Here is a 26,919-nt window from a genome sequence, read left to right as displayed (position 1 = left end):
ACATCAGTGAATCCAGCCAACTAACAATTTCTACTCAGCTGCTATTAAAGAGACAAATCATCCTTAACTTTGAGAAGGATTAGTTTTCCCTGGGGACAAGTACATAACCTTGGGATCTGTCACTCTGTACACTTCTTTTCTTCCTCTTACCATTTCCTATCTGCCTCCTCAAACATTTCTGTTATATCGCTGTGGCCCAGACAGAAAGCAGAGTTGGTTTGTTCTATCCCCCTTATTTGGTTCCCCACAGGAGCTACAGATCTGATGCAAAGACAGACAGTCAGCTCTTCCCACAAGATTTGTATAACTGTATGTTTTTGATTTTCAGCAGTTCAGGAAACCAAGGCAGGTGTGAAGCGAGAAGAGAATGAGCAACCTCAACCCCACTTCAGGAAACACGTTTAAGTGCACATGAAATGAGCTGGAATGATGGGTCTGAAGAGTCTTCCACCAGCCCACAGCATGGGCTACCACACAGCTTTGTTTCCTTGTATTCCTGCCACTACCACCTCTGGAAGAAGCATCCCTAGAGACAGCAGAAGAGTTTACAGACAGATTCATTCAATGCCTGCTACTATTAAGGCTCTTAGCAGAGATACCACTTACAGCTGAGAATCCAGCAGCTCTCTTTGCATAAAATGCTTTATCGTTTACAAAGAGGACATGGGAAGCAGGAAGAAACTCAGGCATGATAAATATAACTTGGATTAAGTCCATCTGACATTCAAAGATGACTGTGCACAAACAGACTCCATTTTCTCTCTCCAAGAATAAATACTTCAGTGGAGGTTGGTGTTACAAAGGGGAGATCAGAATTTAACACTGTGTCTGTCTCAGAAGCTTTCCTTCTCCCCCTCCCCAAATCAGTGTAGCCTGGAGGCAGAAGGGAAGGGGCAAAAAAAGAGGCCACATCGGTTATCTTCCATTTGAAATCGTGGAATCAAAAGGAAGCTCTGACTGCTGTCAGAGCAAGATCATTCAGGCTGGAGACCAATGGCCAAATGGAAACGCCCTTCCTTTAATCCCCAGTGGTATTTCTAGAGAAACCTTCCCACCAAAGGCATGCTGCTTAGTGTCAAGGAGCATTTCTGTCTGTGTGACCTGCTGACTTCTCAGGCATCTTCTTCGGTCATTTAACCTAAGTGTAAGAATTAGAAGCACTAAGTGCATAAGAGAAAACCTGCCTCCCCACCAGCCCGAGGCACAGTGGGTCTGTGATCACCCACTGAAATACTCCCTGTCCACTCCCCACACGACCCACTGTGGTCCCTTCCAACCTGATCCATTCTGTGACAATGCTGCCCCAGGACTTTATCTCTCAGTGCTTCCTTAACTGAGACAGGCAAAAAAATCAATTACAAGGTGCTCGAAAGAACTGAGAGAAGCTAGGAGAATAGGCATAGAGAATACTCCAGTGCTACTTGAAGAATAAAAGATTTTAAATCAAAAATCAAGTCACTTAGCTAAGAGCTTCGAAGTCGTTTAACAGGCAGCAACTGTTCCTCTGTTTCCTTGGGTCACTGCTCTCAAACAATGATTTTGGGACAATTCCTCCCCACTTTGTCAACAAAGCTTCTGGGCAGTAGGCACCCAACCACACCAGCTGAAGAGCACAAGCCATCAGGCTCTCAGGTGGCTTCTAACCTCTTCAGAGGCCATGCAGCTCTAAATAAAACCAATACATACACCCTCACTCCACCAAAGGCAGGCAGGTACCTCTGTAAGAGCATATTTTCTGGCTTTGTTCCTTCCTAAAAAGCACATCAGACACTTGTGGTAAGATCTTGAAAAACAAAGCTGTTACTTCAGTATAAAGGAAAAATCTAAGCCCACCAATTTAGTTTTCAATGTGGCTGTTCAAGCTGAAGGAAATGTATAGGTAGAACAAACAGCCCAGCTGAGTCAGGTTTGCACACATCGTGCTCTTTTGATTAGCAAAATACCATTTTTACTTACAAAATAAAAATAAAATTGCAGACATTTGTTTGAAGTAGTTGGAGGGATTTTTATTGTTCGCAGTTGTTAAAACCATACCTAGAACTACTGTGCCCAGGACCAGAGATAAAAAGATTAACATCTTTACTTGGTAAATTGATTTTATTCAGTAGTGCAACAGCAGGCTGATTCCTGGGGTATGCAGAGATGGCCTGGAAGAACAGTTATCCCGTTCCATGTGCCAAACAACAGAATATGTGAAATAATCAAAACAGTGACTTGGAGAACAGCTGGTACCTGGAACAACAACGATAAAGGAACAAGCAGGACACAACTGCCCTCTGCATGGTGACCCTGATAGGGGCTGGAAATCACCAGATTCCCCTGGGAGAAGGGAGAGGAATGAGCAGACTGCTGGGCAGGTGACAGAGGCTGCTCAGCAATGCTGTGGGCTGGATTTTGTACCCCATGTGCTTGAAAGCCGCTACAATAAAAAGTCAGACCTGGTCTGACCAGCAGCAAGTCTCTAAATGAGGAAAAGATGGGCTTTAATTGGGGAAATATCAAGAACAGCATGTCTTTTTAAGCAAAACCTCTCTTATTTTAAAAAAGCAGTGAATTCCAACTCCCTCTGCATTTTCAACTTCCTCTGGTCCTTCCTGTACCTGTGCTAGGCAAAAATCTATAATTTTGTTCCACAGATGCAGCAAGGAAAGAAGAATTTCTACACACAAATACCTAAAAAAGTCCAAAGAAGTAGAGCTGCCTTATTCTTATGCCTTCCTCCACACATGCATAGGAAGCACTGCTTTTTCACTTCTCATGGAGAAATATCAGTTCAACATTTAATTCTGAAATCCTTTCTTTAGCTCATGCTGCTTTTCTTCCTACCCAAAAACAAGTGCATGCTCTGACAACTCTGCAGGAACACTTAGATCCTACAATCCAGCACAGACAAGAGGCAATAACTCTTCTTCCGGTACAGCAAAGTAGGTGAAATCTGTTTTACTGGGTGGGAAAACAATGGTAGGAAGTCAGCAGCAGAGGAAGAAAATAGGAACTACTGATTTTAAGCCCTTAATTCGGTTAATTCTTTGTTTAAATGACATTTCTATGTTTCCTGTCTGCTGGCAGATGAGAACATAATGTGCAGAGAGCAGCTCAGGACAGCTCCAGGACAGCCACGCTACAATCCCAGGGATGGGATGCAGCAGTGGGAGCCAACAGACCTGAATTCTGTTCTGCTCCCGGCGCTGACTCACTGTGCAATTTCTGTTCCAGTCAATTAAATCTTTCTTCTTCAGTTTGTACATTTTACACAGCAGCATCTGGTAACATCTGCCCACCTTTCCTCAAGCACATGTAAATCTGCAGGTGAAAAACTCTGCAAATAATGAAGCATCACTGAGTAAAGTTCCAACTTCTACCTGAGGGAATGGCTGGAGCTGTGTCAGGGGAGGGTTAGGTTGATTTTAGGAAAAGATTCTTCCCCCAGAGGGTGGTCGGACACTGAACAGGCTCCCCAGGGCAGTGGTCACGGTCCCAAGGCTGCCAGAGCTCAAGCAGCATTTGGACATCACCCTCAGGCACACGGTGGGATTGTTGGGGTGTCCTGTGCAGGGCCAGGAGCTGGACTTTGATGATCCTTGTGGGTCCTTTTCAACTCAGAATATTCTGTGATTCTTTGAAAGCTGCAGGCAGGTGGCTTATGAAAACAAACTGGATGTGCCCTGCAAGAGCTGAACCTTGGTTCACTAACGGGGTTGTGCCTGGAGTGCACATGTATGAACAATCTTGATGGTTTTGTGAGCTGGGACACAAACTTTGAAGCACATGGAAAGTAAGATAAGTGATCCTGTTAATCTGAGTTTCACACAGAAAGTAAACACTGAATATACAAACACCAAAGCCTGGCTGGGAATGTGAGTTCCAGATGCAAACACAGATTCAAAGCAGGACTAATAAGCCGATACTTGTAAATACCAAGCAGTTATTAACACATTTTATAAGATTAACACCTGCATTACAGCAGATAACACACACATCATTAAGTAATCAGCTAGTCCTCATTTACACATAATGGGATACTAATACATATACTCCACAACTTAAGCTTTAATGGACAAACTAGTAAGGCTTCAGAATTATATCGGAAACTGTCTAATCCTGAACCACTCTGAGCGAGCTCTGATACAGGAAGGACCAGATAGGGATGTGGAGGGGCTAATGGAGCTTTAAACCAGTTTATCTGGACTGCAATCAGGTGAAAACTGCAATTTTCAAATTCTGTGTGACTGATTTCTCACTCACAACATCACACCACTTTTCAAAGCAAATAGTACTTTTTTCAACCTGCTGACTCTCCACACTTTTAAGCCCAGGAATGAAATGTAGGAAGAGGTTTCCTTGCCAGCCGGCTCCTCCCTCTTAATTCTAGTTCCAAGAACATAATGAAACTAACAGAGGAAGTTTCTGAAACAAGGAGGAGTACTGAGAACAAGAAAACAAGGTTAAGCCAGGAGTACTGTCATTAATTATATAATCCAGCCTTTGGGTAACTGGACACAGGGAAAGGGGCTGAGGGAACATCGGAGGCATCAGCCTCTGCAGCATTATGTCATCTGGCCTGCTCCTTACTTAGCAGGTAAAGGATTTGCACAGGGACAAAAAAGCAAACCCATTTATTTCTAGAACAAAAGACTACGAATCTCCACAACAGCTGCTGAAAAAGAGCACCAAAAATTCATACGTTCTGCTCCCATTAAATTGATTCCTTTCCAAGGAGCTGGTTCTCCTGCTTGCTCCCTCCTGCCAGTCATCATGCTGTCCCTCCATAACACCTTTTTGTCAACTATGTTCTAAATTCTGTGCTTTTATTCTTTCAGTGCATATTAAGCTTGTTCTCTGCTGCTCAAGAACACACACAACAATTGTTATTGCTGAAATACGCCAAAAGTGCAACTATTTTATGTGACACTGAAGAATGGAAAACAGGAAGCAGTACATCACCTTTTTTTTTTTCCTTCCAAATAAAATATTGGGCTCGAACAAATTTCAAAATCAGGAGGAGGAGGAAAGTATAATCTCAAATACTCAAAGATGGAGTCTTGCCAGCAAGTATTTTCTTTCCTTTTAGGCAGTGAAGCAGGTGTCAAAGTGAAGGATGGAAGAGACATGTATTTTTAATAAAGTGAACCAATTATACTCTGCTTCATCAAAACAGGAGAAAAGTGTCATGAAGAAAAATGTTCAAGTAAGGGGACTGGTATTCAAAAGGATCCAGCCCTTCTCTGGACTATGAACAAGAGCCATTATACTCCTGAGTGGGAGTAGCATATTCTGGAGATCAGAGAGAATCAGGATTAACACACACGGCTGCTCCTCAAACTAAGTAAATTGTTCAGATACTTGAATGTCATAAGTAAACTAAAACTCAGAGCCTCTTGTTCTTGCAGCTCCCCAGCACATCCCAACACCTCCCACCATCACTCATTCCATCCTTTTTGAGACCCCTAGTCCTGAACATCCCTCCTTTTCCCAATTTGAGACCTGCAAGCTCAGGGTTCCTCTACCTCCTGCCACATTCACAGAATCACAGAATCATTGAGGTTGGAAAAGTCCTCCAAGATCATTGAGTCCAACCTGTGACCGATTCCCACCTTGTCAACCAGACCAGAGCACTGAGTGCCACGTGCAGTCACTCCTTGAACACCTCCAGGGATGGGAACTCCACCCTGGGCAGCCCATTCCAATGCCCAACAACTGCCCACAGCTGCTGGTTCTCAGTGTTGCCAGGCTACTGGCCTTACTGGCCAGCTCCTCAGCCCTCCCCACAAACAACAGTCCTGATCTCCAGCAGACACTGAACAAAATTCAAAGTTGGACTGTGATTTCCAAGAAATTCCCTAAGCACAACTTGGAGAGAGTAGAGCTATGGAAAAAAAAGAGTTGTACTGTAGTCTTTCCCGCAGCTTCCAGGAATCACAGAACAGTAAGATTCTGTTGCTGCCTTGTACTGATGAACACCTTGAAACAAGATCTGGTAAGATAAAATTAGCAACAGAGATATGTAAATTTTATTTGTGGAAGCTACTTTCTGGTTTAAGTCCCAGCTGCACTTGCTCAGCACAAAAGTCACATGTTGGTACAAAAGAGCATGAACAAATGAAACATCTGGGGAAAGGGGAAAAAAAAGGCAAGGGAAGGATGTGTGAAGGAAACAGCTCCATATTCTTAAAGCTTCCCTCAAAAGAGCACAGACCAATCCATATTCTACTGCACGACAGAGATTTCTCCAGATCCATAAGGGAAACTCCTAGACATCATCCAGGCTCACAATCTCAGGCTGGACCAGTCCAGTTCAACCACTGCTCTGCAGAGTGAGCAAGCACAGGAAGGTTCCCTTGAAACAATTCAGTAACTGAGGCTCAGACAAGAACTGGTACTTGTCTAAAGCTGACACAGGTTAAGAACAGCAGAACCCTGACTTGAGAGAGCAGACATTGGCATTCACTCACAACCAAGTCTTCCTTCTCCTCCAAAGGAATTTCTATAGGACAAAATCCATTAATACAAGATTTACAGACAAGAAAGCATATCCTTTCCCAAAGCATCAGTCAGGGATTCAAATATATTGTACTTTTTCAGAATATGAATAAACCTGCAGCGACCAGCTCAGGTTCTCCTATTTGAATTCCAATCTAAGGAGACAAGAATTCCTGTACATGCTTCTACAACTCAGTCTCACTTTTTATTTGCATGTTACTTTATTACCTACAAGCAAGTACAGCTCTCCTGCATCATCTGGCTTCCAAGTGAAGTTCCTGGTTTTGATACAGTTTTCAGGAAACATCTGATGGATGTTATCCCAGTAGAAAAACGTAACTGATGCAGGCCCAAGAGCTGCAAGTTATAGCTGGGGATCGGGTTTACCAGCGGTTTTTAGTCCAGATACAACTTGTTATAATGTAGCAACCAGAATCAGATTTCAATGCAACAGGGTCACAGTTGACTTAGAGTGACATGGAATCTGACCAAGGCTCTGAAACTTCATGTTTATCAGAAAACAAAGTCATATTTACATTACTGGCTGAAGTGGTGGGCTTGCTTTATTCACAGCACCCAGTGGTCTACAGAGATGGACAGCAATTTGGAAGCCAAATGATCTGCCTTGGGATATGATTGTTAAATAAACACTAAGAAGCCACGACCTCCTGAAATCCTGTCAGCAGTTATACTTCCCTGCCTGCATTAACAGGGCATTTTGAAGGCTCTTCTATTAAATGCCAATCTTTATGGCTTCTCTGAATTAAACTAAATAGATCTGATTTGGAAACATCCTTAAAAAACACCAACAGAAAAACAAATATCCAAACACACACAGTTCAAACACAGCAAGTCTCACTGTCACACAGACTACAATCTTGTGTGTGTGTGTCTGCCACAATTACTACTAAAATACTCAAATATTTCAGTATAAGCAAGATTTTGTAGGTCATGGCAAGACTGTGGTTAATGTTTTGGCAGAACAAGTTTTCCATTTTGAGAGCAGTTGGCTCTGTACAGGAATACCTAGACAACAGTTCAGGGTTTGTGCCTGGACAGAAGACAAAAAAAACAAGACCATTCCACCATTTCTTCGTTCATTGCAAGACTATTCTTTTCTCACCCCCTCCACCATTTGAATTACATGCCCAAAAAATACACAAGCAGTCTTCAAAATACAAGCTCAACAACATCCACAGCTTCCCAGTCCACGCTGGTGGTATTGCTTCAGCTCTGTTTACAGTGTGATTCAGACATTTTCACAGCAATGAACTATGATGGCATGAAGAAAGCATCTGTGTCACCAAGGACTGAACAAAGGAGGACAGTTAAAGTTCAGAAGGAACAATATAGAACTTTCCTACAAAGACAGACTTTAATATTTCTATACTTAGGAAAAAATCCCTACTCCAACTGTATTTCAAGAGAAATGATGTATTACGGAGACTTAGGAAGAAATCTCCACATACATGCATGCTATGTATAATCAGTTATTTGTGGTACAAACACCAGCAGACTCTGTCTGCACAGCTCTGCTTGCCCATCTGACTGCTGTGACTGCAGAATAATTTCTCAGGTGCCCTCAAAGGGCTATTGTTGAAACAAAGTTAGTCATGGTACTGCCTGGCACCAAAACCACTTTGGTAATTACGTAAGGTGGCAGCAACACCACTTGGAAGGGTTGTTTACCAGCGACATTGCACAATGTGAACTGGAACTTGCTCGCCAGACGTGGCTGCAGTTCAGGATGGAATTCACTTGCAGTTACAGGCACTTTGGAGGACTCAGACATCACTTCAGTATCCAGAGAGAAAATATGGGTTCTACAGAGCGTAGAGGGGCAACTACCCAATACACAGCTGTGCTAGGCCGCTAGTTATTGGTGTAGACACTAACTTAGGGAGTGCTGGCTACCAGCTCCATCACATACAGGATTTAAGACTGTGAACCAAATCACTGCAACGTCTGTGGCCGCGATGGTGACTGTGCACAGCTCAGCACAGGGCATACATGACCTTTTTGCTGTGCCACTGCTTGCACAAACCAGCAGCACAATCCATGCAATCAGGAGATGCCACACCAGCCAGTCTGAGCTGTTAGCTCTCCTCTCACCCTCCCCGCTCTGTTTCAGCCAAGAACACGCCTCCCTGCTGCTATCACCACCATGCACCTGCTAACAAATGAGCTCACGGTGCCTCTCCTCCAAAGTAAGTCCGGCGAGTAATTCTGCCAAAGGAAGGAGTGTGTGTTGATGCTGCCAGTTAAAGGAGGTGCTGGGAAGGTGCCAGCAGGTGCACGGAGCACAAAGCACCCGGATCCGACGGGAAACGCAGTGCTGGCTCACACTGCAACTGAAAATTCCTGAGCAAACATGTACATTTCCACTAACATTTGATATTTATTAGGCAATGCCAAAGCATCGAGTAGTCACCATTTCTGCATAACGACTGGTAAATGTTCGAACACAGGGCAAACAAATCCCAGACAAGTTGAAGGCAGATTTGAGGGGCTACAGAAAGATTTTGTCATTTCTCCCGGGCAACCAGCAACAGTACAAGAAGGCATGGTCTTAAGCTGTACCAGGGGACGTTTAGGTTTGATATTAGGAAGAAATTTTTTACAGAGAGAGTAATCAGGCATTGGAATGGGCTGCCCAGGGAGGTGGTGGAGTCACCGTCCCTGGAGGTTTTTAAGATGAGACTGGTTGTGGCATCAGTGCCATGGTCTGGGAACCACAGTGGTGTTGGATCAAAGGTTGGACTTTATGATCTTGGAGGTCTTTTCCAACCCAATTGATTTGATGATTTTCAGTTGTGACCCTCACAAACCTGTCAAAAGGAAAATGGTGGGATCATGAAAGTCAACTTTGTTTCTTCTTTTCTGAAGGCTAAAACGTAAAATAAGTTATTTTCCTTAAGCTCACAAGTGAATGAGAAGTTGTCCAAGGGGTTGCTTAGTTCACAAAAGATTTTTCTCCTCAGACTCAAAATCACCTGTAATCAATCCACTGGTTTGTCCTCATTAATTTGATCAGGAATTGATTCCACAATTGTTCCAGGTCAGATGTCTCAGCATCACTTTGCCTATTCACCATCACAACTCTTAGGTCTAATTTAAAACCAAACATACCCTCTCTCCCAAAATAAGGTTGGATATGTCAGCTTCTGCTAAAACTGAACAATTTGATTTTAAAAGGACCTTCAGGAACTGAAGCAAAGACCTGCCTGTGTCCCAAAACAATAAAAAAATGTACTTCATATCTGAATCAGAATACCCACATTAAAATACCATTTATCACAGACGTGCCAAAGAACAGCTGACAGTGGGGGCCCATTGTAGTGTGACGATGGAATAAGAGTCTTTGCCTTCCACACTACATCAGCATTTAAATCTAAATCCTTTCTAAGCCTGGTTCCTTTCCCATGACCTCCAAAATCTGGATATAACACACTGTTACTTCATACAGGTTATGACACTGAAAAAACCAAACCAAACCCCGAAACCAATCAACAACAACAAATCCCTAATGAAAACATCACAATGATTAATTGTGGGAAAGGAATTGTGAATTTCTCAGTTAAATATAAAAATAAGGACTCATGGATATTTGCCACTCTCTGCCAAACACTTGGCCAGGGCACTACTGAGAATTACCCAGAATTAGAACAAAAACTTGATTTCAGAGTGGTCTCTTTTAGTTTTTCTCAGTCTAACCAATTAAAGTTACCAAAATAGTTTAGAAGTTTCAGTATCTCACAAACCCATCAGTAACTCCTTCATGCAAATAGGCAGGTGCAAAGAAAAGCCACCAAAGTCAGAGAACTTGCAGTAACGTTTCTCTCTATCACGTCCACATCCACTGCAAAGGAGTAACTTATTTTTACATCTCTAATTTTCGTTTTTATGTATGTAATTCTCAACACCAGAGCAGTCTGAAGTCCCAGCACCAGCTCAAGCTCCTGCTAACCGGATCACACAACATATGAGAAACCTTCTGGCCCATAATCACCACTCAAGATGACCCAGGCTTACAGTTTAATCTAATTATGATTTTAACCATCCTCAGATGCTGCAAGTGTGCAGGTGACACTGGGTTTTAAAGGCTTGAGGGGGAAATACCCTTTCAGCTCCAGTGAGATAACTCAAAATCCCCAATAAAATAGGTACGAAGCTGCTTTGCTGACACAAATTCTAAGGAACCAGGGGATGGGAAACAAGGACGAATCTGCCTGCCTCTTTCAGCCAAATGGGTTTTAAAAAATAGGAAAGAACCAGGCCTTCTGGAAATACAAACTGATTTAGGAATTCTGTAGGAGGGCTGGTGTCTTGTGACATGCACTGAACAGACCTGCAGTGAAGGCTCCAATCTGGAAGCTGAAAACTTGGTTTCATACCAACATCACAGCAGGACTGGAGAGATTAGCATGAATGAAATGCTTTGAAAAATGAAAAGCATTAGGTAAGTACTAAGTATTATTAAAACCCTAAAGATACTTGGGATAGAATGATTATTATTCATATGAATGTACTGTGAAAATATTGTTTTATTTATGAATTAAATGCTTTTGGTATTAGCAAAGGGAACTATCAATAAGCCAAGGAAACAGAAGTCCTAAAGAAAAAAAAGCAGCACAAAAAACTACAAGTAACAAAACAAGCTACTTCCAATATGGAACCATGACATGAACCAGTAAATATGGCTCAGATTAACTGATGGAGACACTTCTAAGAAAGATGTTTAGGCACTTTGGGTTCTTCAGTCAGGCCAGATATGAACCCATAATTCTAGGTGAGAGGAAGGAAATTTAGTCCCATAGATGGAAAGGCTTTCTTTGACTTTTAGTTGGTGTAGAATAGGGATATTTTTGATCATGGGCTGTTTTAATGACTTGTCATTGGTGTCTCTATCATCTCCAGATGAAACTCTGGAAACCTATTCATGCTAGAGCTACCTTGTGTGGAAACAGAGCTTGAGGCCTGAACTTCTGTCTGGTCATGCCCCTCTCTACTGATGTCAGCTGTCAATATCCTGCCACTCTAAAACATCAAAAATAAAAGCTCTCAGTAAAGGGAGGATAAAACAACAACAAGACCTTGCCTTCCCAAATGTCCTGACAAGAGCAGTTAAGGACAGTGATTCTTTCAGCTGCATTAGGAACACAGACCTGCAAAATCTGTGGCCTCCAGAACACCAAAACTCCATTCCACTTGGAACATCTGAATTTTGGGACTCTAGTAGATATAAAGGGGCACTTTTAAAAGTTGCTTAACAACTCAAACCTCTAACCATACACAGGTGTAACAGCCACTCCAAAGTGTGTGCTAAAGACAGGGTGCCAAACTGTACCTGCCACAGAGAACATCCAGCTGAAATCTCTGAGAGAAAAACCTTGTATTTCACACGATGAAAAAGTCACCTCTTCATTCAGAAACTCACTCAAGGTGCTAACCTCATTTCTCTAAGAGCACTCTGTTGTATGTTCTAGAGTTGTCAGGAAGTACCTGTACATTTTTTTTAACGTATGCATCACACTTCACCTACAACAGTAAAATTTTCCAGCCTCAGCAGATTTTGTTCCACTGACTGCACAATGAACAAAACCCACAACATCTAAAAAGGGCTTTAACCTTTGCAATATTTTGGCCCTGAACTCTGTTCACGCTTCTAAAACAGGAAAGTGGTTTGTTGCACGTGACATTAGTTTCTCTGTAATTTAAATATAAAATTCCTGTTATCGAAGGCAACCTTTTAAAAATTCATCTTTGCAGAACAGTTGAACTTCAGCAAGCTTACTACTTCAGAAAGAGCTTTGAAGTGTCTATTTCTAATCCTCCAGTCTGAATGACAAAGAAGTTATTTGCAATTGTGAATCTTTAAAATGCAGATCTGAACTGATTCCGCTCTTTTTGTAACTCATTAACACAAACCCTGCCATTCAGTCTTTACTTAATGTCTTTGTTCCATTCCAAAGTGAAGCACTAGTGCTGTTTCTTAAGGTGATTATTCTCTTGGTGAGCCAGTGTTTCCACACGTGTATTCTGAGACCCAACAAAAATTACATTTTCAAAGACATCAGAAATAACATTTGCTTTATCTGCTATTACAAAGTGACAGCCACAACCCAGGGTCCCTTATTGTTCATGTATTTTACAAGTCTGAAAATAGATGGTAATAAGATTCGCAGCTGGCAGAATGTCTCCAAAGCTGAGAAGACTTTTTCTATCAAATTTTATACGAGGCTCTGGGCCCCAGATCCCACAAGATCCAGCAGATACTGTTTCCAGCTTCAACAAGTTTTCATTCAGAAGCAACTGCCTCCATGTTCAACAGTGCCCCATGGATCACACAAGATCCTGTCAGCCTGTATAAATGAGAGGCCTGGTTTAGAATTACAGTGAAAATATAACACACAACTTTTGTTTGGGAGAACTAAAAACCTGCATTATCACCATTTCCCCCTGTCATCTCAAAGGGGTCACCTGTACAGGTCATGATGATCCTACACGGAAAGGACTGTATATTCCCAAAAATGCATGTATTTTTTATTGTAATATTAATGCTCTAGTAAAATCTACATCAGAAAACTCGTCTGTGCATCCTTCCATTGGCATCTCTGAACTTGGAAAGTTACAAATCACTGGCTCGAGAATGGCTCAAAAACAAAATGAACCCACAGTTGCTATTTCAGCTCCATTTAAGCCAGAGGGGTCTTTTTCACTTCTGCTTTGGTACCTGACACTGCCTGCTATGGCCCAGGGAATGCAGGAGCCCCACAGAAAGGCCAAATCCTACAACTCACACCTGCTCGGGATAGCAAAGCCAAAGGTGGAGGCACCAATGTTGGTTCCCAGCAATCAGACACATAGCACTGCTTTCTGCACACTGTAAGGAACGATGACCCCCTAGGGATGCTGTGGGAGCTCCACCATAAGGAGTGATGCCCTAAAGCTTTGTGGGAGTCCCACCGTGACCCCGTGAAGCTGCAGCGGGACCCCAAGGATCTGCGGGAGGAGCAGGGTCCCCGCACCTTCACCCCGATACCCACTGCGGGGTCCCGTGGGACACGCACACCCATGACCCCCGAGGTCCTGCTGCTCCCCCCGAGGTCCTGCCCGGGGAAGCCCCAAACGACAAACTCCTCTGGCTTTGCACAACCGCCTTGCGGAACAACAGCCGCTCGTCGGACAGAGGCTCCCCGTTCCCACGGCCCTTCCCTGCCCACACCTACTTCACCCATCCACCCATCCATCCATCCGTCCGTGCATCCCTGCATCCCTCCCTGCCCACCGGGCGGGGAGCGCCGAGGGGCGGGCGCGGCCGGTCCCCGCGGGGCGGGCGGGCGCTGTCGCGACTCACCTCCTGAAGTCAAAGGGCATGTTGGTGGCGGGCGGGCTGCGGGCGCCGCCGCCCCCGGCCCCGGCTCTCGCCTCGCTGCCGCCGTCGCCGCAGGGCCAGGAAGTGACGGCCCCGGCCCCGGCGCCGCGCAGCACCAGCCCATTGGGCGGCCGGGCCGGACGGGGCTTCCGCCGCCGGGTTACGGGAGCGGCGGGCGCGGGGAGCGAGGAGCGGGATGCGGGGAGCGGGATGCGGGGATGCGGAGAGCGGGATGCGGGGAGCGGGGTGAGGGGAGCGGGATGCGGCTGGTCCCAGCCCGTGGCAGCGGCAGCACCCCGGCCCCCCCGCAGCTTGCCGGGTCCCCTCGATGCTCGCGGTGCCCCTCGATGCTCGCGGTGCCCCGCGGCTCGGAGTGCCTTGCCGGCACCGCGGGGTGCCCCGCTCAGCCCCGCGGGCGCTGCCAGCACGGAATCACACAGTCGTTTAGGTTGGAAAAGACCTCCGAGATCATCGAGTCTGACCTGTGACCGACCACCACCTTGTCAACCAGACCAGAGCTCTTGAGTGCCACGTACAGTCTTTCCTTAAACATCACCTCCAGGGAGGGAGACTCCGCCACCTCCCTGGGCAGCCCCTTCCAAAGTCTAATCACCCTTTCTGTGAAGAAATTCCTCCTGATGTCGAACCTCCCCTGGCACAGCTTGAGGCCATTTCCTGTCCCCACTTGTTGCCGGGGAGAAGACAGTGACCCCCACCTGGCTACAACCTCCTGTCAGGGAGCTGTAGAGAGTGAGAAGGTCCCCCTTGAGCCTCCTTTTCTCCAGGCTGAGCCCCTGTACCTCCCTCAGATGCTCCTCACATGACCGACTCTTCAGACCTTTCCCCAGCTCCGTTGCCCTTTTCTGAAGATGCTCCAGCTCCTCAATGTCTCCCTTGCAATGAGGGGCCCAGAACTGCACATATCACCAGAGCTCTGGCCTCACCAGTGCCCAGCACGGTGGGAAGTGCTGAGTACAGGGAGCACTCCGAGGCGTCCTACTGTTCAGCCCCACTGTCCCCTCCCTACATCCCAAGGGCCCTGTCGGTGCCCACAGACCCTCTCAGCACCTGCCAGAGGGCTGGGGCTGCCCAGTGCTGACCATGCCCAGAGGAGTGGGCTCAACCCAGTGTGCTCGGCTGTCCGCAGCGCTGCCCACGTTCCCTCGGCTCCTGGCAGCCCTCCTGCACTGCCTGTGGACACGGCTGCCAGCCCAGCGGGACTGCCCAGGCCCCCAGGCCAGAGCGTGGCCGCTCACATGGGCGCGGTGCTTCAGGCTTTGTCGGGCGTCTTTTGAATCCTCAGCATGGCAGTAATAACGGCCTGTGCGTGTGAATGCGGCATGATCTGTGTCTGGAGACAGAGCCAAGCCACGGTGACAGACCGGGGAAAGTCTCACGCTTCCAAGTGCCCATGAAGGAAGGGGGAGCACCCACTCCTGCACCTCCACATACCCTTCCCAGCAGAGGATGGGAGACTATTTACAAGAGCATGTAGTGACGGGACAAGGGGGAATGGAATGCCTTCAAAACTGACAGAGCATAGGTTTAGATTTAGAAATTCTTCCCTGTGAGGGTGGTGAGGCCCTGGCACAGGTTGCCCAGAGACGCAGTGGCTGTCCCATCCCTGGAAGTGTTCAAGGCCAGGATGGACAGGGCTTGGAGCAACCTCGGATAGTGGAAGATGTCCCTGCCTGTGGCAGGGGATTATAATGAGATGATGTTTAAGGTCCCTTCCAATCCAGGTCATTCTGTGATTCTATAATGAGCTCCTTTGGTGCCAGCATGGCTCTTTCACTTACTCTTGAAAATCTTTTTTGCGCTTTTATTGGAGGCAAGGGAATTAAAATAAGGAAAAGCTCTCCATTAATTAGGTGAGAAATTTCCCCAGTCTTGCCATTTTGCCTAAATGCTTTTTTCTTGCATCCCTGCCAGATTCAGTGCAATACACATGGCTAATCCTGCATTGCTTCATGCACCACCCCAGGTGCTTCCCATAATAATGTCACCAGCTTGTAGCATCCATCAGGGACTTTTTGCTGCAGGTAGTGTGATTGCTCCTATATTCAGAATTGCTGTCACTCACATACAGTGCACGTTAAACTGCAGTGCAGGAACAAAATACCGCTACTCTTGCTTTATAAGTCTAAAAGCGGGGCAAGAGAAAGAGGGAGATGACAGCAATATAAATATGCTGTGTGCAACATACTGCATTTCTAATTGATTCTGCAGCTTTCTTCCTCTTCCTCCTGCTGTCATCATCTCTTTCCTTAGAGATGTACATCTTTCCATTTTTAACTTTCACCCACAAACCAGGCACATACCTGGATAAAAAAAGAAATTCAGATTGAATTTACCAAAGACTCAGAGTTGTTAATCAATGCCATAGTCTTTCAAAGGGAGATATAATAATTCACGTTGGGAGTGTTAAAAACTAAACTGGAGCAATCACGACTATGAGATAACGTAGCATAATCCCTCAGAAGCCCCCAGGGAATAGATAAAAATAGCTTAATTCTTTTTTTTTTTAATCTCAGACATCTAAATTGCCCAACCGCAGTGTGCAAGCATATTCAGCAGATTGCTACCAGATCAGCCACGAATCCTGCTGCACTTTGCATTGTGCTCCAAAACTGAACAACCCACTGAAATTAATGAGACAATTCTCATCTCTCATGAGGTCAACCAATTGCCTTGGCATAGCCAGGGGGTACTATCTGTGGTGGAAAAACCCAAAACAAACAGTGCCTATCGAGTTAGGGTTACACAACCAAGTGCTCATTGAGCTTCTGGCAAGGCCCCGACATCATTAGCTGTTATTAACTGTCTTGTGCAGAGACATCAACACTCAGGAGAGTGCTGAAGGATTTACAGAAGCTCTTCATTTGTGCAGCAGACAAATCTGGAGGTGGCCTCGAAGAGTTCTTCCTCCTGCAGGCTCAAGTGTCAACAACACAACACAGCAAGAGCTCACATTGTGGAGGTTTTATTTTCCACTAAAAGGTCAAACTCCAAAGAAAGCAATGGGCTCACAGCTGCTTTCCACTTGGGTCCAGCTCACTTACATCCTTGTCGAGGGAAGAAGAAGTTAATGCCCTGAGATAAGACCCTCGTCACAGTATTGTTTAATTACATAAGGCTTCTATCGAGCTTGAGATAAGAACAGGAATTTGTCGGCAGTCCAGCTGGGTGGGGCAGCTTAGCTCATGTTGTGTGTTAGAAAGGGAACCAAAAGCAAGGGGTTTATTTGAGGTGGTTGTCAAATCATTAGAAATGGAATGAGTAAACTGGTGCTGACAACTGATTTAAAAGTTAATTTTCTTTTTCGTGTGAGCAAAACCCAACACTTTCCTGACAACTGTAGACCTAAAACTATCATTTCTCTTCAAGTTGCATTAGGAACATTAATTGAGCAAAACTGCTACACTGAAATCAAGTAAGTCAGTATTTTCAGAACTCTTTAACAGTGAAGAAACCAAAGCAGGGGGATGAATTGACTCACCTAAGACTACAGAGTAAGATCAGCTTCAGCTCTATAATTAGCAAACAAATCCCTTCATTCGTAATTCTATGTTCATAATTCATGCAAAAAAAAGAATATTTTCCTCATTCCAGTTCACTTTCTTATAGATAAATCAGATCATGGATGACTCTATCTGGATTCCTAACTAATGCCTCACAACAACAAAACTGGTGCCTCCTTCCTATTAAAAAAAAGTGACCAAAAAGTGCTTTGTTTGAATCATCTTCCTGGATATTTATTTCATAAATTTGTTTATGGAGGTAAAATGATTCATCTTCAGGTTTCTGAGATATTCTTAATTTCTAGATTATACATTATTCTTTAGTTTTAACTTCACATTAATAGAGTTTATATTAATACTAATTTGCAGAGTGTATATTAATAATTGGTAATTCAGCCTGGAGAAGAGGATACTGAAGGGAGACCTCATAGCTGCCTACAACTTTCTCACTAAGGGTAGTGGAGGAGCAGCACCAATCTCTGCTCTCTGTGACCAGTGACAGGACCCAAGGGAAGAGCTGGAGCTGTGCCAGGGGAGGGTTAGGTTGAATATTAGGAAAAGGTTCTTCCCCCAGAGGGTAGTTGGGCACTGAACAGGCTCCTCAGGGCAGTGGTCACGGCCCCAAGGCTGACAGAGCTCAAGGAGCATTTGGACAATGCTCTCAGGGACAGGGTGGGATTGTTGGGGTGTCCTGTGCAGGGCCAGCAGTTTGATGGATGCTCCTTGTGTGTCCCTTCTAACTCAGAATATTCCATGATTCTGTGAATCTATGAATCTTGCTTATCTCTATTTTGTGATCTCAAGGTTTCCTCTTTCCCAGAAAATGTAGCCTTGATCCTTACCTGTTCAGCATCATATAACATTCTGTGACGCTCATATATGATTTCATTTGTTGTTTTATTTGTGATTCCTTACACACAGCTGAGTTTTATTTTAGCCTCTGGCTCATGCTACATCTCTTGCATTGGGAACTGTGCTGTGACTGGGTTATGAGCAGAGTTGTTTGCTAAAGGTAAAGCTGGGTACATACAGTCATCGTTTAGGTCAATTAGGCTTCGTTCATCAACTGGGAATGTGCAGTGACTGTTACAGAAGGTGCAGTGCTTATTCACTTGTACCCTTTCTGCTACCGAGGTGTGTTTGCTCCCAGCTGAACTGTGGCTTTTTTGGGGGGGTGTTGTGTGGCAGGGCCCACCCTAGGACATTTCCCCCTGTGCTTTTATTCACAGGATATGCTTGTAGCACTCGTGTCGGGGTGGGCTGGGAATTGGAGTGAGCGCATTGCTCTGCAGGGCGTGTGTGCTTGATTATGTGTTGTGTTCTGCAGGGTGTGGCGCTGGCTGCAAGGGGCATTGAACACAACTGCCGTTCAGGAAAAGGAAAAAACACTGTAGAGAATGAAGAGAAAATGTTATAAGGCATTTTAAAAATATAAATAACAGCGTGTGAGGAAATCTTTCTGAAGGAACAGGATGCGCATGGAGGTGAAGAATTCAAATACAAGTGCTGTGCTAAGTATAATCAGTAATGAAAGTTCAGCCCTTCCTCTTAGGATTTTGGTAAGCTACATGTTGGCAGTACTTTCCAAATTCCAGGGAACAAAAAAGCAAGCTTGAAGTGTTGTCTTAAAGAACTTAAGTCTTTAAGTGAAGTATGTGTTTATCATTATCACATATGTTGTGCTGTCCATCTATTTTTGTGAGATTTGACATAAAAAACAGAGTAAACTAAATTTGTATCTTCTCAATTTACTTTGTAAGTTCCTTCTTTATTGAGTAGCTGACCTTTTTCCTTTAGAAGACATAACAACAACCTCTCTTCTTCCTGCTCAATAGGCGGAAGAAATAATCTAATTATTTGACAGATCACAGGGCTGGGTACAGCTGCCATGTGTATGTTTGAGTATGGAGAAGAGGGTCTGTGCAGCCACGTGGCCTCTTCCTTGTCCTATGACAGTGAGCAAGCACATTGTTGGGCAATGCTGAGGGGAATCTGCCACTCTTAAAGCCCCTAGAAAATTTACCCTGGTTTTAATACAATTTCTCTTTGTTTTCAAGTTTGTTTCCTGGCACCTTTTGGGTGCAGGGAATTTACTATGGGAAAGTCACAGCAAGCAGAACAATTTGTGTTTGATTTCTTTTTCCACTATGGAAATGAACTCCACAAGGAAGTTTCAGCTCCTGTCACAGGCTTACCTCTTGCTTTCAGAGCATCCTATATTGGTGAATGTTTAGTGTAGTTCAGGAGGCTGTGAACACCTGACCAAAGGTCATGGCCAAATGCAAGTTAACAGTTAACTAGGTTGAAGTCTTGTAATAGAGGACTTTGAACACTAAGAGGGCCGGATCTCAAAGAGATTTGGGATTAGCAGCAAGGGAGAGTTGAAGATCAGAATCTAATTCTCAAAGGCATGGTGCTCTCAAGTGAGTTAAATGCCTAAAATTCCCTGTACACTGGAGAGGAATAGCTCAGAATCTCAGGGTTTGAGTGCCCTTAGCCTGTACTCCGAGTGGTGAGATACCTACATCAGGCAGTAGAAAATGCTCAGGAGAAGGGAACCTATGGATATCTCACCGTGGAACTCATACAGGACCAAAAAAGTGTTTGCTTATGTGTTTAAGTAACACATTTGGCATCAACATCTAAATTAATCTTGTCAGTGAAAATATGCCTGGCAGATGAGCCACCCCTCTGCTTTAAATACTCACCAAGTGCTGGAGAGCACTGCCCTGGAAGCCAGTTCTGGACCTTTGAACAGGGAGTGCCCTGAGAAACCTGAGGGCATGCAGGGAAGGGATAAAAATGTACTCTGCCCAGCTTCTGAAAGCTGAGCCACGGTTTAACCAGGAGCACAAGATTTCTGGTGTCAGAATAGGGTGACTGGTTAGGGATTTTAGCTGGGAAACGGCAACGATACTGACAGAACTCGGATACTGGTGTAGGGGCCCATGACTCACTAGTGTCAAATACCTGTAAGTCCTCCTGAGAGTTCCATTCTGCTGTGTACAGCACGCCTGGGAAATTGAGTCCTTAAGACCTTCATGGCAAAACCCCTCACCTGACTTCTGGATGGACTTAGGCAAGAAGTAGACGGCAGAATTCAGCCCACCCAGAGCAGCTGGGCACAAAAAGGCGCCAGACCTTGTGGCGCCTAAGGAAGCTTTCCTCAGAAGCTGTAGGCACTTACAGCATCTGACGTAGCTGGGGAGGGGAGGCAGAGCTTTCCTGGGTTGCTCTCATGAGCACAGGCGCCAGCAGTCTGCAGAAGTTGCACTTTGGTGCCTGAGTGCTATTTTGGATCTCTCCCAGAGACACTGCATCGGCACGGTCTCCATGGGCACTCAGTGCACAGGCTCAGCAGGGACTGGGGTTGCTGTGCCTCACTCGTTGCATCAAGACTGACCTTCTCAGAATGGGTGGCTTCTTTAGGTATGAGCTGTGGAAGCCAGCTCAGGCACTCAAATGCAAGTTAGGCTGTGCTCAGGTCTAGCACAAGGGAATGCTCTCCCGTGCCCAGCAACACAGGGAAACCAGCTTTTCACGAGGGAATCAGTATGTGAGGGTACAGCAGCACTGGGTCATCACAAAGACCCTCAGGCATTAAACAAGTTAACCAAAACACAACCTTGACAAGGAGGAATTTTCCAACAAGGCAGTGGAAGTTTTGTTGGAAGATTTGCCAAGCCCCACTGCCGCACTCGGGGCAGCCAGTGCTGCTGCAGCTGAGCAGGTTCTCACCCATCACTGGGCCCACTGGAGCCGGCCGTGTGCGTCAGATGTCAAATAGCACCTCACTGACTGACTTCTGGCATGTCCTCTGTGCTGCCTTATCAGCATTCTCAGTGGTTTCCTCCAGATATTGTGTAGCGTTCAGGGAGCTGAGTAAGCCCACTGGGACGTTACAGACAGGAGGTATATACCTGTTTTTTCATCTTTTTCGTAGTAAGGATATGGATTTTTAATTGCTGCCTCGCCTGCAAGTGGGACTTGTGTTTTCCTCATTCTCGCTTGGTCTCTTGGCAGTGCTGTGATGGTCAGTGGACTGGGGAGGTTTTGTCAGTGCTAAAGAATCTGCTGCAGAAATCAGGGCGTGACTAGAGAAAATCTTTCATAAAGAGGTTTTATTAACCCTCTAATGAATTAAACCAGAAATCATTGTCTCTGGCCTTGTGTTGGTTTCACCTGGAGCCCATGGACTCTGCAATTTCGAAGTGTCATTCTTAGGGTATGATTTAGGGAACTGGGAAGAAATGAAAGCAAACACATAGGCAGGCTTGTGCAGGAACTTAAGAGGTGAGGATAAGTTTCAGCTTATGGCAGAAGCTAAGAGGAGATGTACCTGGGGAGCTGAGTCATCAAAACTTAAGCTCAAGTGAAAGGTCCCTTTCAAGAGACAATGTGCAAAATCAGAAATCACTAAACCAAAGTGACTTGAACAAAGCAACAGATAAACACTTCCAGCAAACTCCTCTGTCCTTTAGAGGAAGCCAAATCCAGCAGTCTCCAGATTTCACCCTCGACACAGAAGACCTCTTTCATCCTGTCTCCTGTGAGGCCACTTCATGGTTTCTTTCTCGAGTTTCTTGCAGAAGAAAAAACAAAATCCTGCCCTCCTCATGCCGTGATGATAAGCTTGGAGTTAGCCAGGATTTATTTTAATTGGACTTTTTAACTTTTTTCCTGGCACTTTAAAGTTTAGGAACGGAAAAGATCAGTCTGACTCAGAGACTGGGCTACTTCCAAACATTAATCTTAGCTGCCATAAGTTAATGTAGTTTGGCTCTGGTGCATCCTATGGTGTAAAGATGTCTGTACCCTTTCATCTCCAGGGTCAGAGGCTACTAAAGGGAACATGTCAGAGACTTGGGCAGATTGTGATTGCCTGACATGCAATCTACAGGCATTCAGTGAGGTTCTGTGAATAAGAAGGCCTAGACAATATCCATATTCCATTTTCTTAAAGTTCATATTTTATCATTCTGCAATATTGGTTGCCAAAATTATAATGTCCAGGGAAATTCTTTGGCCTGTTCTCAGTCTGAAATACATATACAGGTTTTGGTTATCACAGAATTGAGCCCAAGGTACTAAACCTTGGCACATTGGGTTGGATACAATATTTAGCCTCTTCCCTTTTGGTTGGCTTCATAGTATGGGTATAACAAACACATAAAGATGACTGTCCTGTTCATCATGATTTTTCCAGCACTGAAATATGAGTCTCTCATCATTTGTGTTTCACTTTCTTCCACTCTCCATCCCAAATATTTCCATTCTACGGTAAATATTTTCAAATTCATCCAGTCTTTGAGGGTGTTACACTCAAAGTATTTGGTGTTTCCCTGTCCCTTCCTCATGTTCTTACTCACACGCTCTCTTCCCTGAAATCATCATGGGAACAACACAATGCAAAAAAAAAAAAAAAAAAAAGAGAAAGAGAACTTTCCAATTCTACTTATTTCAGTGGAATTTCCCTGATGTCCTTTTTCCGTATCAGTGGATGTTTTTTGCCAGCGACAGTCGTGTGAACAGCATCAGGAAAACGAAAACTTCATTACGAGGGCATTCGCAAAGGTTAATGTTGGCCTAATGAAAGCAATTTTCCTAGATTCCCTCTCAGGCCTATGTACAGGGAAAGGTTTCCTCCAGAGGCAATTCAGAGCAGTAACCTCATTCCATGGAGAACATAGGCTGTCCAGAGAGATTAACTCCTTAAGCCTAAAACTTAACAGCTTGTCCAGGGGAGTTACAGCAGACATGTATCTAATCCCACTGTTGTAGACTTGTGCCTTTTGTGCTGACATAGAGAGAGATGTTCTCGGTTGAGTGACCACTGGTTTGTTGTACAGGACCACATCCCTCAGTCCTCTTCCCAGCTCTGAGACAATTTTCTAAGCAGCTCTGAGACAGGAGGCCTCTAGCCTTAGTTTTCTGCATGGGAAAATATGTAAATCATTATGGTAACTAATGTAAGACCTTCCTCCAGGAGGACAGAGGTTTGATGGACACTTCATGGGCACTCAACCACTCAGTGTTAGCAAAGGCTTGAAGTTGAGGTGTTGTCTTGTGACAATGTGAGTTGACAAATAAGAAAGTACGAGAAGCCAGACACGAGACTTTCCCACGCTGCAGGGAAATTTTCTGTGCACATTTCACATTTTGCTGTTTCCCCACTGCAGGAGCTGCAACAGCCAGGCCGACGTTGGGAGCGTATGATGACAAACGACACAGTGCGTTCACCTGCCACCCGGAGGCTCGTCAGAGTGACAAGCTGGAGCTGCAGAAGACAGAGATGAGTCATGACTGGAGCTTTATGTAAATGGGGAACCTCTTGCGTTTCATCCCGTGTGCCAGCGGGGCCATGTAAAGTTCACATCAGTGACGTTGCGTTCCCGTGTCCCCTCCGACTGCGAGGCAGGGCAGGGAAATGGGGTAAGGTGACTGTGGTTACCCCAGAGAGGGCAAAAGGTCAAAGCTGGTAGTGAACCCCTGGAACAGAAGATTCCTTCCCAGCAGCAATGCCCGGAGAAAATTTTCTGTTGCGTTTTCCTGTTTGTTGCAAAAGTGATTGAGCCACCGATTGTCAGTTCTGAGGGGGAAATATTGAATTAAGGCAGAGCGTTCTCTTGCTGGAAATAAGTCAGTTTTAGAGTCTTAGTAAGATTTATGGGTCATGTCTGACACAGCTAAGAATCTAATTTAGCTTATCCAAAGCACGAGAAGAAGTCCTGCTGCTGAGTGGCCTAATGCTGCATTCCCTGTCCTAAAGCCTTGTGTAGGCAGCGTGTCCCAGGCAGGAGCCCTGAGGAGGAGTAGAAGCGTGAAAAAGCAGCGCAGTTGAATTGTGTGTCTCTCCAAAGCCACAGATAATATTATTTCAAGTAGAAGGCCAAACCCCCTGACTCACCCATGCAAAAATCACGCTGAAGTTTACTGAAGACAGTGGAATTAATCTAGTGTAAAACTAATCTGAGAGAGAATGCCAACCTCCAAAATGTTGACCTCTTTAGCTGTTTTATTTCTAGGGTGCCATGACTCATGTATGTGTATGGTGAGCAGACAGTTCAACTGCTGAAGATGACTTCAAGGAGCTAAAAGGTGTGAAAAAGCTGACAAACTTGAAAGGATTTCTCTTGCCTTAGTTGTTTCAGATCAGAAGGAAGATTTAATTGACTCCAGTGGGAGTTTTGCCTGAGTAAGGGCTTAGGAGCTGAAGTGGGAGATGGAAAAAAATGTACCTTGCTAGCCCAGAGCTCACAGATGAGCGATTCCCTTCATTTACTCCATGCAGTTTTCTTAAGGGAGATGCAAGTAACTTCCCTCAGGTCATTTCAGAGCCCATATCACTTTCTTTTTTGTCAGTATTCAGCACATTTCCTCCTATATTTGATCTGTAGGTATTATTTGACTGATACACTATACAAAATTTTTCTCATCCCTTACAGTCATCCTAATTTGATAGTGCTCAGTACATTTGTTTGTTACCTTTGTTTCATTTTTTTCCCTTTTTTAATTGATTCGGACATCTATCTGTGGCAAGCAGTCCTACCTATTTTAACCCTACTCATGTTAGTATTGCAGCTACAGCATCAAAGTGTGCTTTGACTTCCAGAAAAGCCTGCAGTAAATTTTCCAGACAGGTGATGAATTTTTCACTGAATTTAAAGGTCAGTCTTATGATGCTAAGAGCTCCTCCATGAGCTGAGTCCTTCATATATTTTTGCTCTTTTCATTACCTGTTCCCCACTCTGTCCCACAGTGTAATGGCTAATAATTGAGCTCTTTTCAGTGGTGTAGCTCCTGCTCCATTGAAGGTAGGACTTTTTTCTCAGCAGAAAGCTGACTCATAAAGTATGCTGCCTTCTATCCTTAGAAAAAGTGAGTCACTAATGGATTTTTCATTATACATTCAAGTACCATAGACTGAAATTTTGTCCTACCAGTCTCATCTTGAGGAAGTGTTTGGAAGTCTTTTTGATTCGGTATTTTGGTTATGTCTCAGTGAGGCTCTTGAGATTCAATAGATGCTGTACAAGGAGCTGTTTTGTATCATATGCTATGAGTATTCCCATTAACTTCAGCAGTACCATGGTTTCACTCTGTGTGCTGTGTGCTTCCTTAGCTAAAAAAACCATAAAACTGCCCTATACCTGCATCATGACATGTTCAGCGGCTGTTTTCACTCGACACAAAGAGTTTAGAGTTGATTTTTAGAGCTGTGCAAAAGCTGAGAAAGCTGGGACATAAACAAAATAATATGAATCCCATTGGTACTATTTCATTAATAGAAATAGTCCATTTGTTCAGGCAATACTAATTCCGTTTTCTTTCAGACAAGCAGTGAAGATTCACCACTTCTCACGATGGCCCATGACAGAAAGCTAAATGTTATTGTTTCCATTTTATAAACAATGGAATTAAGGCTGGGGGAGAATAAATTGTGATAGGGAGGCAATGGAAATATTGTGGATGGAACCCAGGAGTCCTGTATGATTTTTTTTCCCGATGTAACTACATTTTGCATGAAAGATTTTGTTGTGTTTACGGTCACTGCTATTTACCTTTGAGTGATGTTGATGTGAACGAGCATCTGGCAGAATCTGTGCGGAGTTGCAGTTCACAGGAGGGTCCCAGCTTTTGCCTGTCCATGTTGTATTCTGTTAAATTGGCTTTGCAGGAGGCTTAGAGAGGGGGGAGGTCTGACTCTCTCTGCTACTGACAGGAGCTGTTATTTAAAACTGTGTGATGAAGATGCAAAAGGGATGCTGCCAGGGTGGTTGCTTTGTTCTTCACTACACAGAAGTGGATATGCTGCAATGACAAGTTTGTAAATCATAGTTAGTTCCGTTCTCACACCACCCAATAACCTTACAATCTCCCTGTCAACTTCCTGAGGACCTTGGGAAGCTATAATTTGTGATAAAAATGGGAGCTGAAATGTTATGTGTATATCAAAGCTGAAAAATTGTGGCTGGCTGACCTTTTCATTTTGAGCAAATGCACTCATTTCCTTTGCGTTGCTTACTGTTTCCTTCTGGAGCTCGGCATAATAGGAAATCCTCCATGATTGTTCTCCTTAATCAGTGGCTCCATTGTGCCGGGTTCTCTTCCTTTCAGGAGCAGTGCTTCTCATGGAGCATTGCTCTGAGGGCTGTCAAGCATCAGTGCCCCAGAAATTCAGATGATCCATTTCAGAGAGCGCACTGGGAGCAGCGTGTGTAAATTCAGTGTGCTGTCAAAGTAGGGAAACAGCCCCCTGATTTTCAGTTCAGAAAAAAAGCACTCACTGGATTTTACAGTGATATTTCCCAGTGCTTGTGATTAGGCTTAGATGAATAATGAAAATGAGGGGTTCGTAAATTTAGATTCTGCTTCATTTCCATACGTGGGGGAATGTCATTTGTTGTCATGTCACTGCTAATATTTGCATAGTCATCTGACAATTATAAAGCAGGCATATGAATCTTGAGGACAAATAACTTCTCCAGAAATATATTCTGTAATGCCTACTAATTATGACTAGCACATCATTTTTCATTTTCT

The 26,919-nt window shown here is 44.5% G+C and overlaps 1 protein-coding gene across 1 annotated transcript in view; it reads right to left on the bottom strand.

Annotated features, from left to right (window-relative positions):
• The window catches only part of ERGIC1 (endoplasmic reticulum-golgi intermediate compartment 1), a 60,934-nt gene extending 46,990 nt beyond the window's left edge, over positions 1-13,944 (bottom strand). The window contains exon 1 of the mRNA XM_032703394.1: positions 13,838-13,944. Coding sequence (XP_032559285.1) covers positions 13,838-13,857 — 20 coding nt within the window. The 5' untranslated portion in view covers positions 13,858-13,944. The remainder of the gene's footprint in view (positions 1-13,837) is intronic.
• Positions 13,945-26,919: the final 12,975 nt, after the last annotated feature.

This window comes from Chiroxiphia lanceolata, chromosome 15 (genome assembly GCF_009829145.1).
Source record: "Chiroxiphia lanceolata isolate bChiLan1 chromosome 15, bChiLan1.pri, whole genome shotgun sequence".
In the NCBI taxonomy this organism is placed as follows: domain Eukaryota; kingdom Metazoa; phylum Chordata; class Aves; order Passeriformes; family Pipridae; genus Chiroxiphia; species Chiroxiphia lanceolata.
The sequence above is the reverse complement of the archived record's forward strand: the minus strand, read 5'-3'. Positions and strand labels throughout refer to the sequence as shown.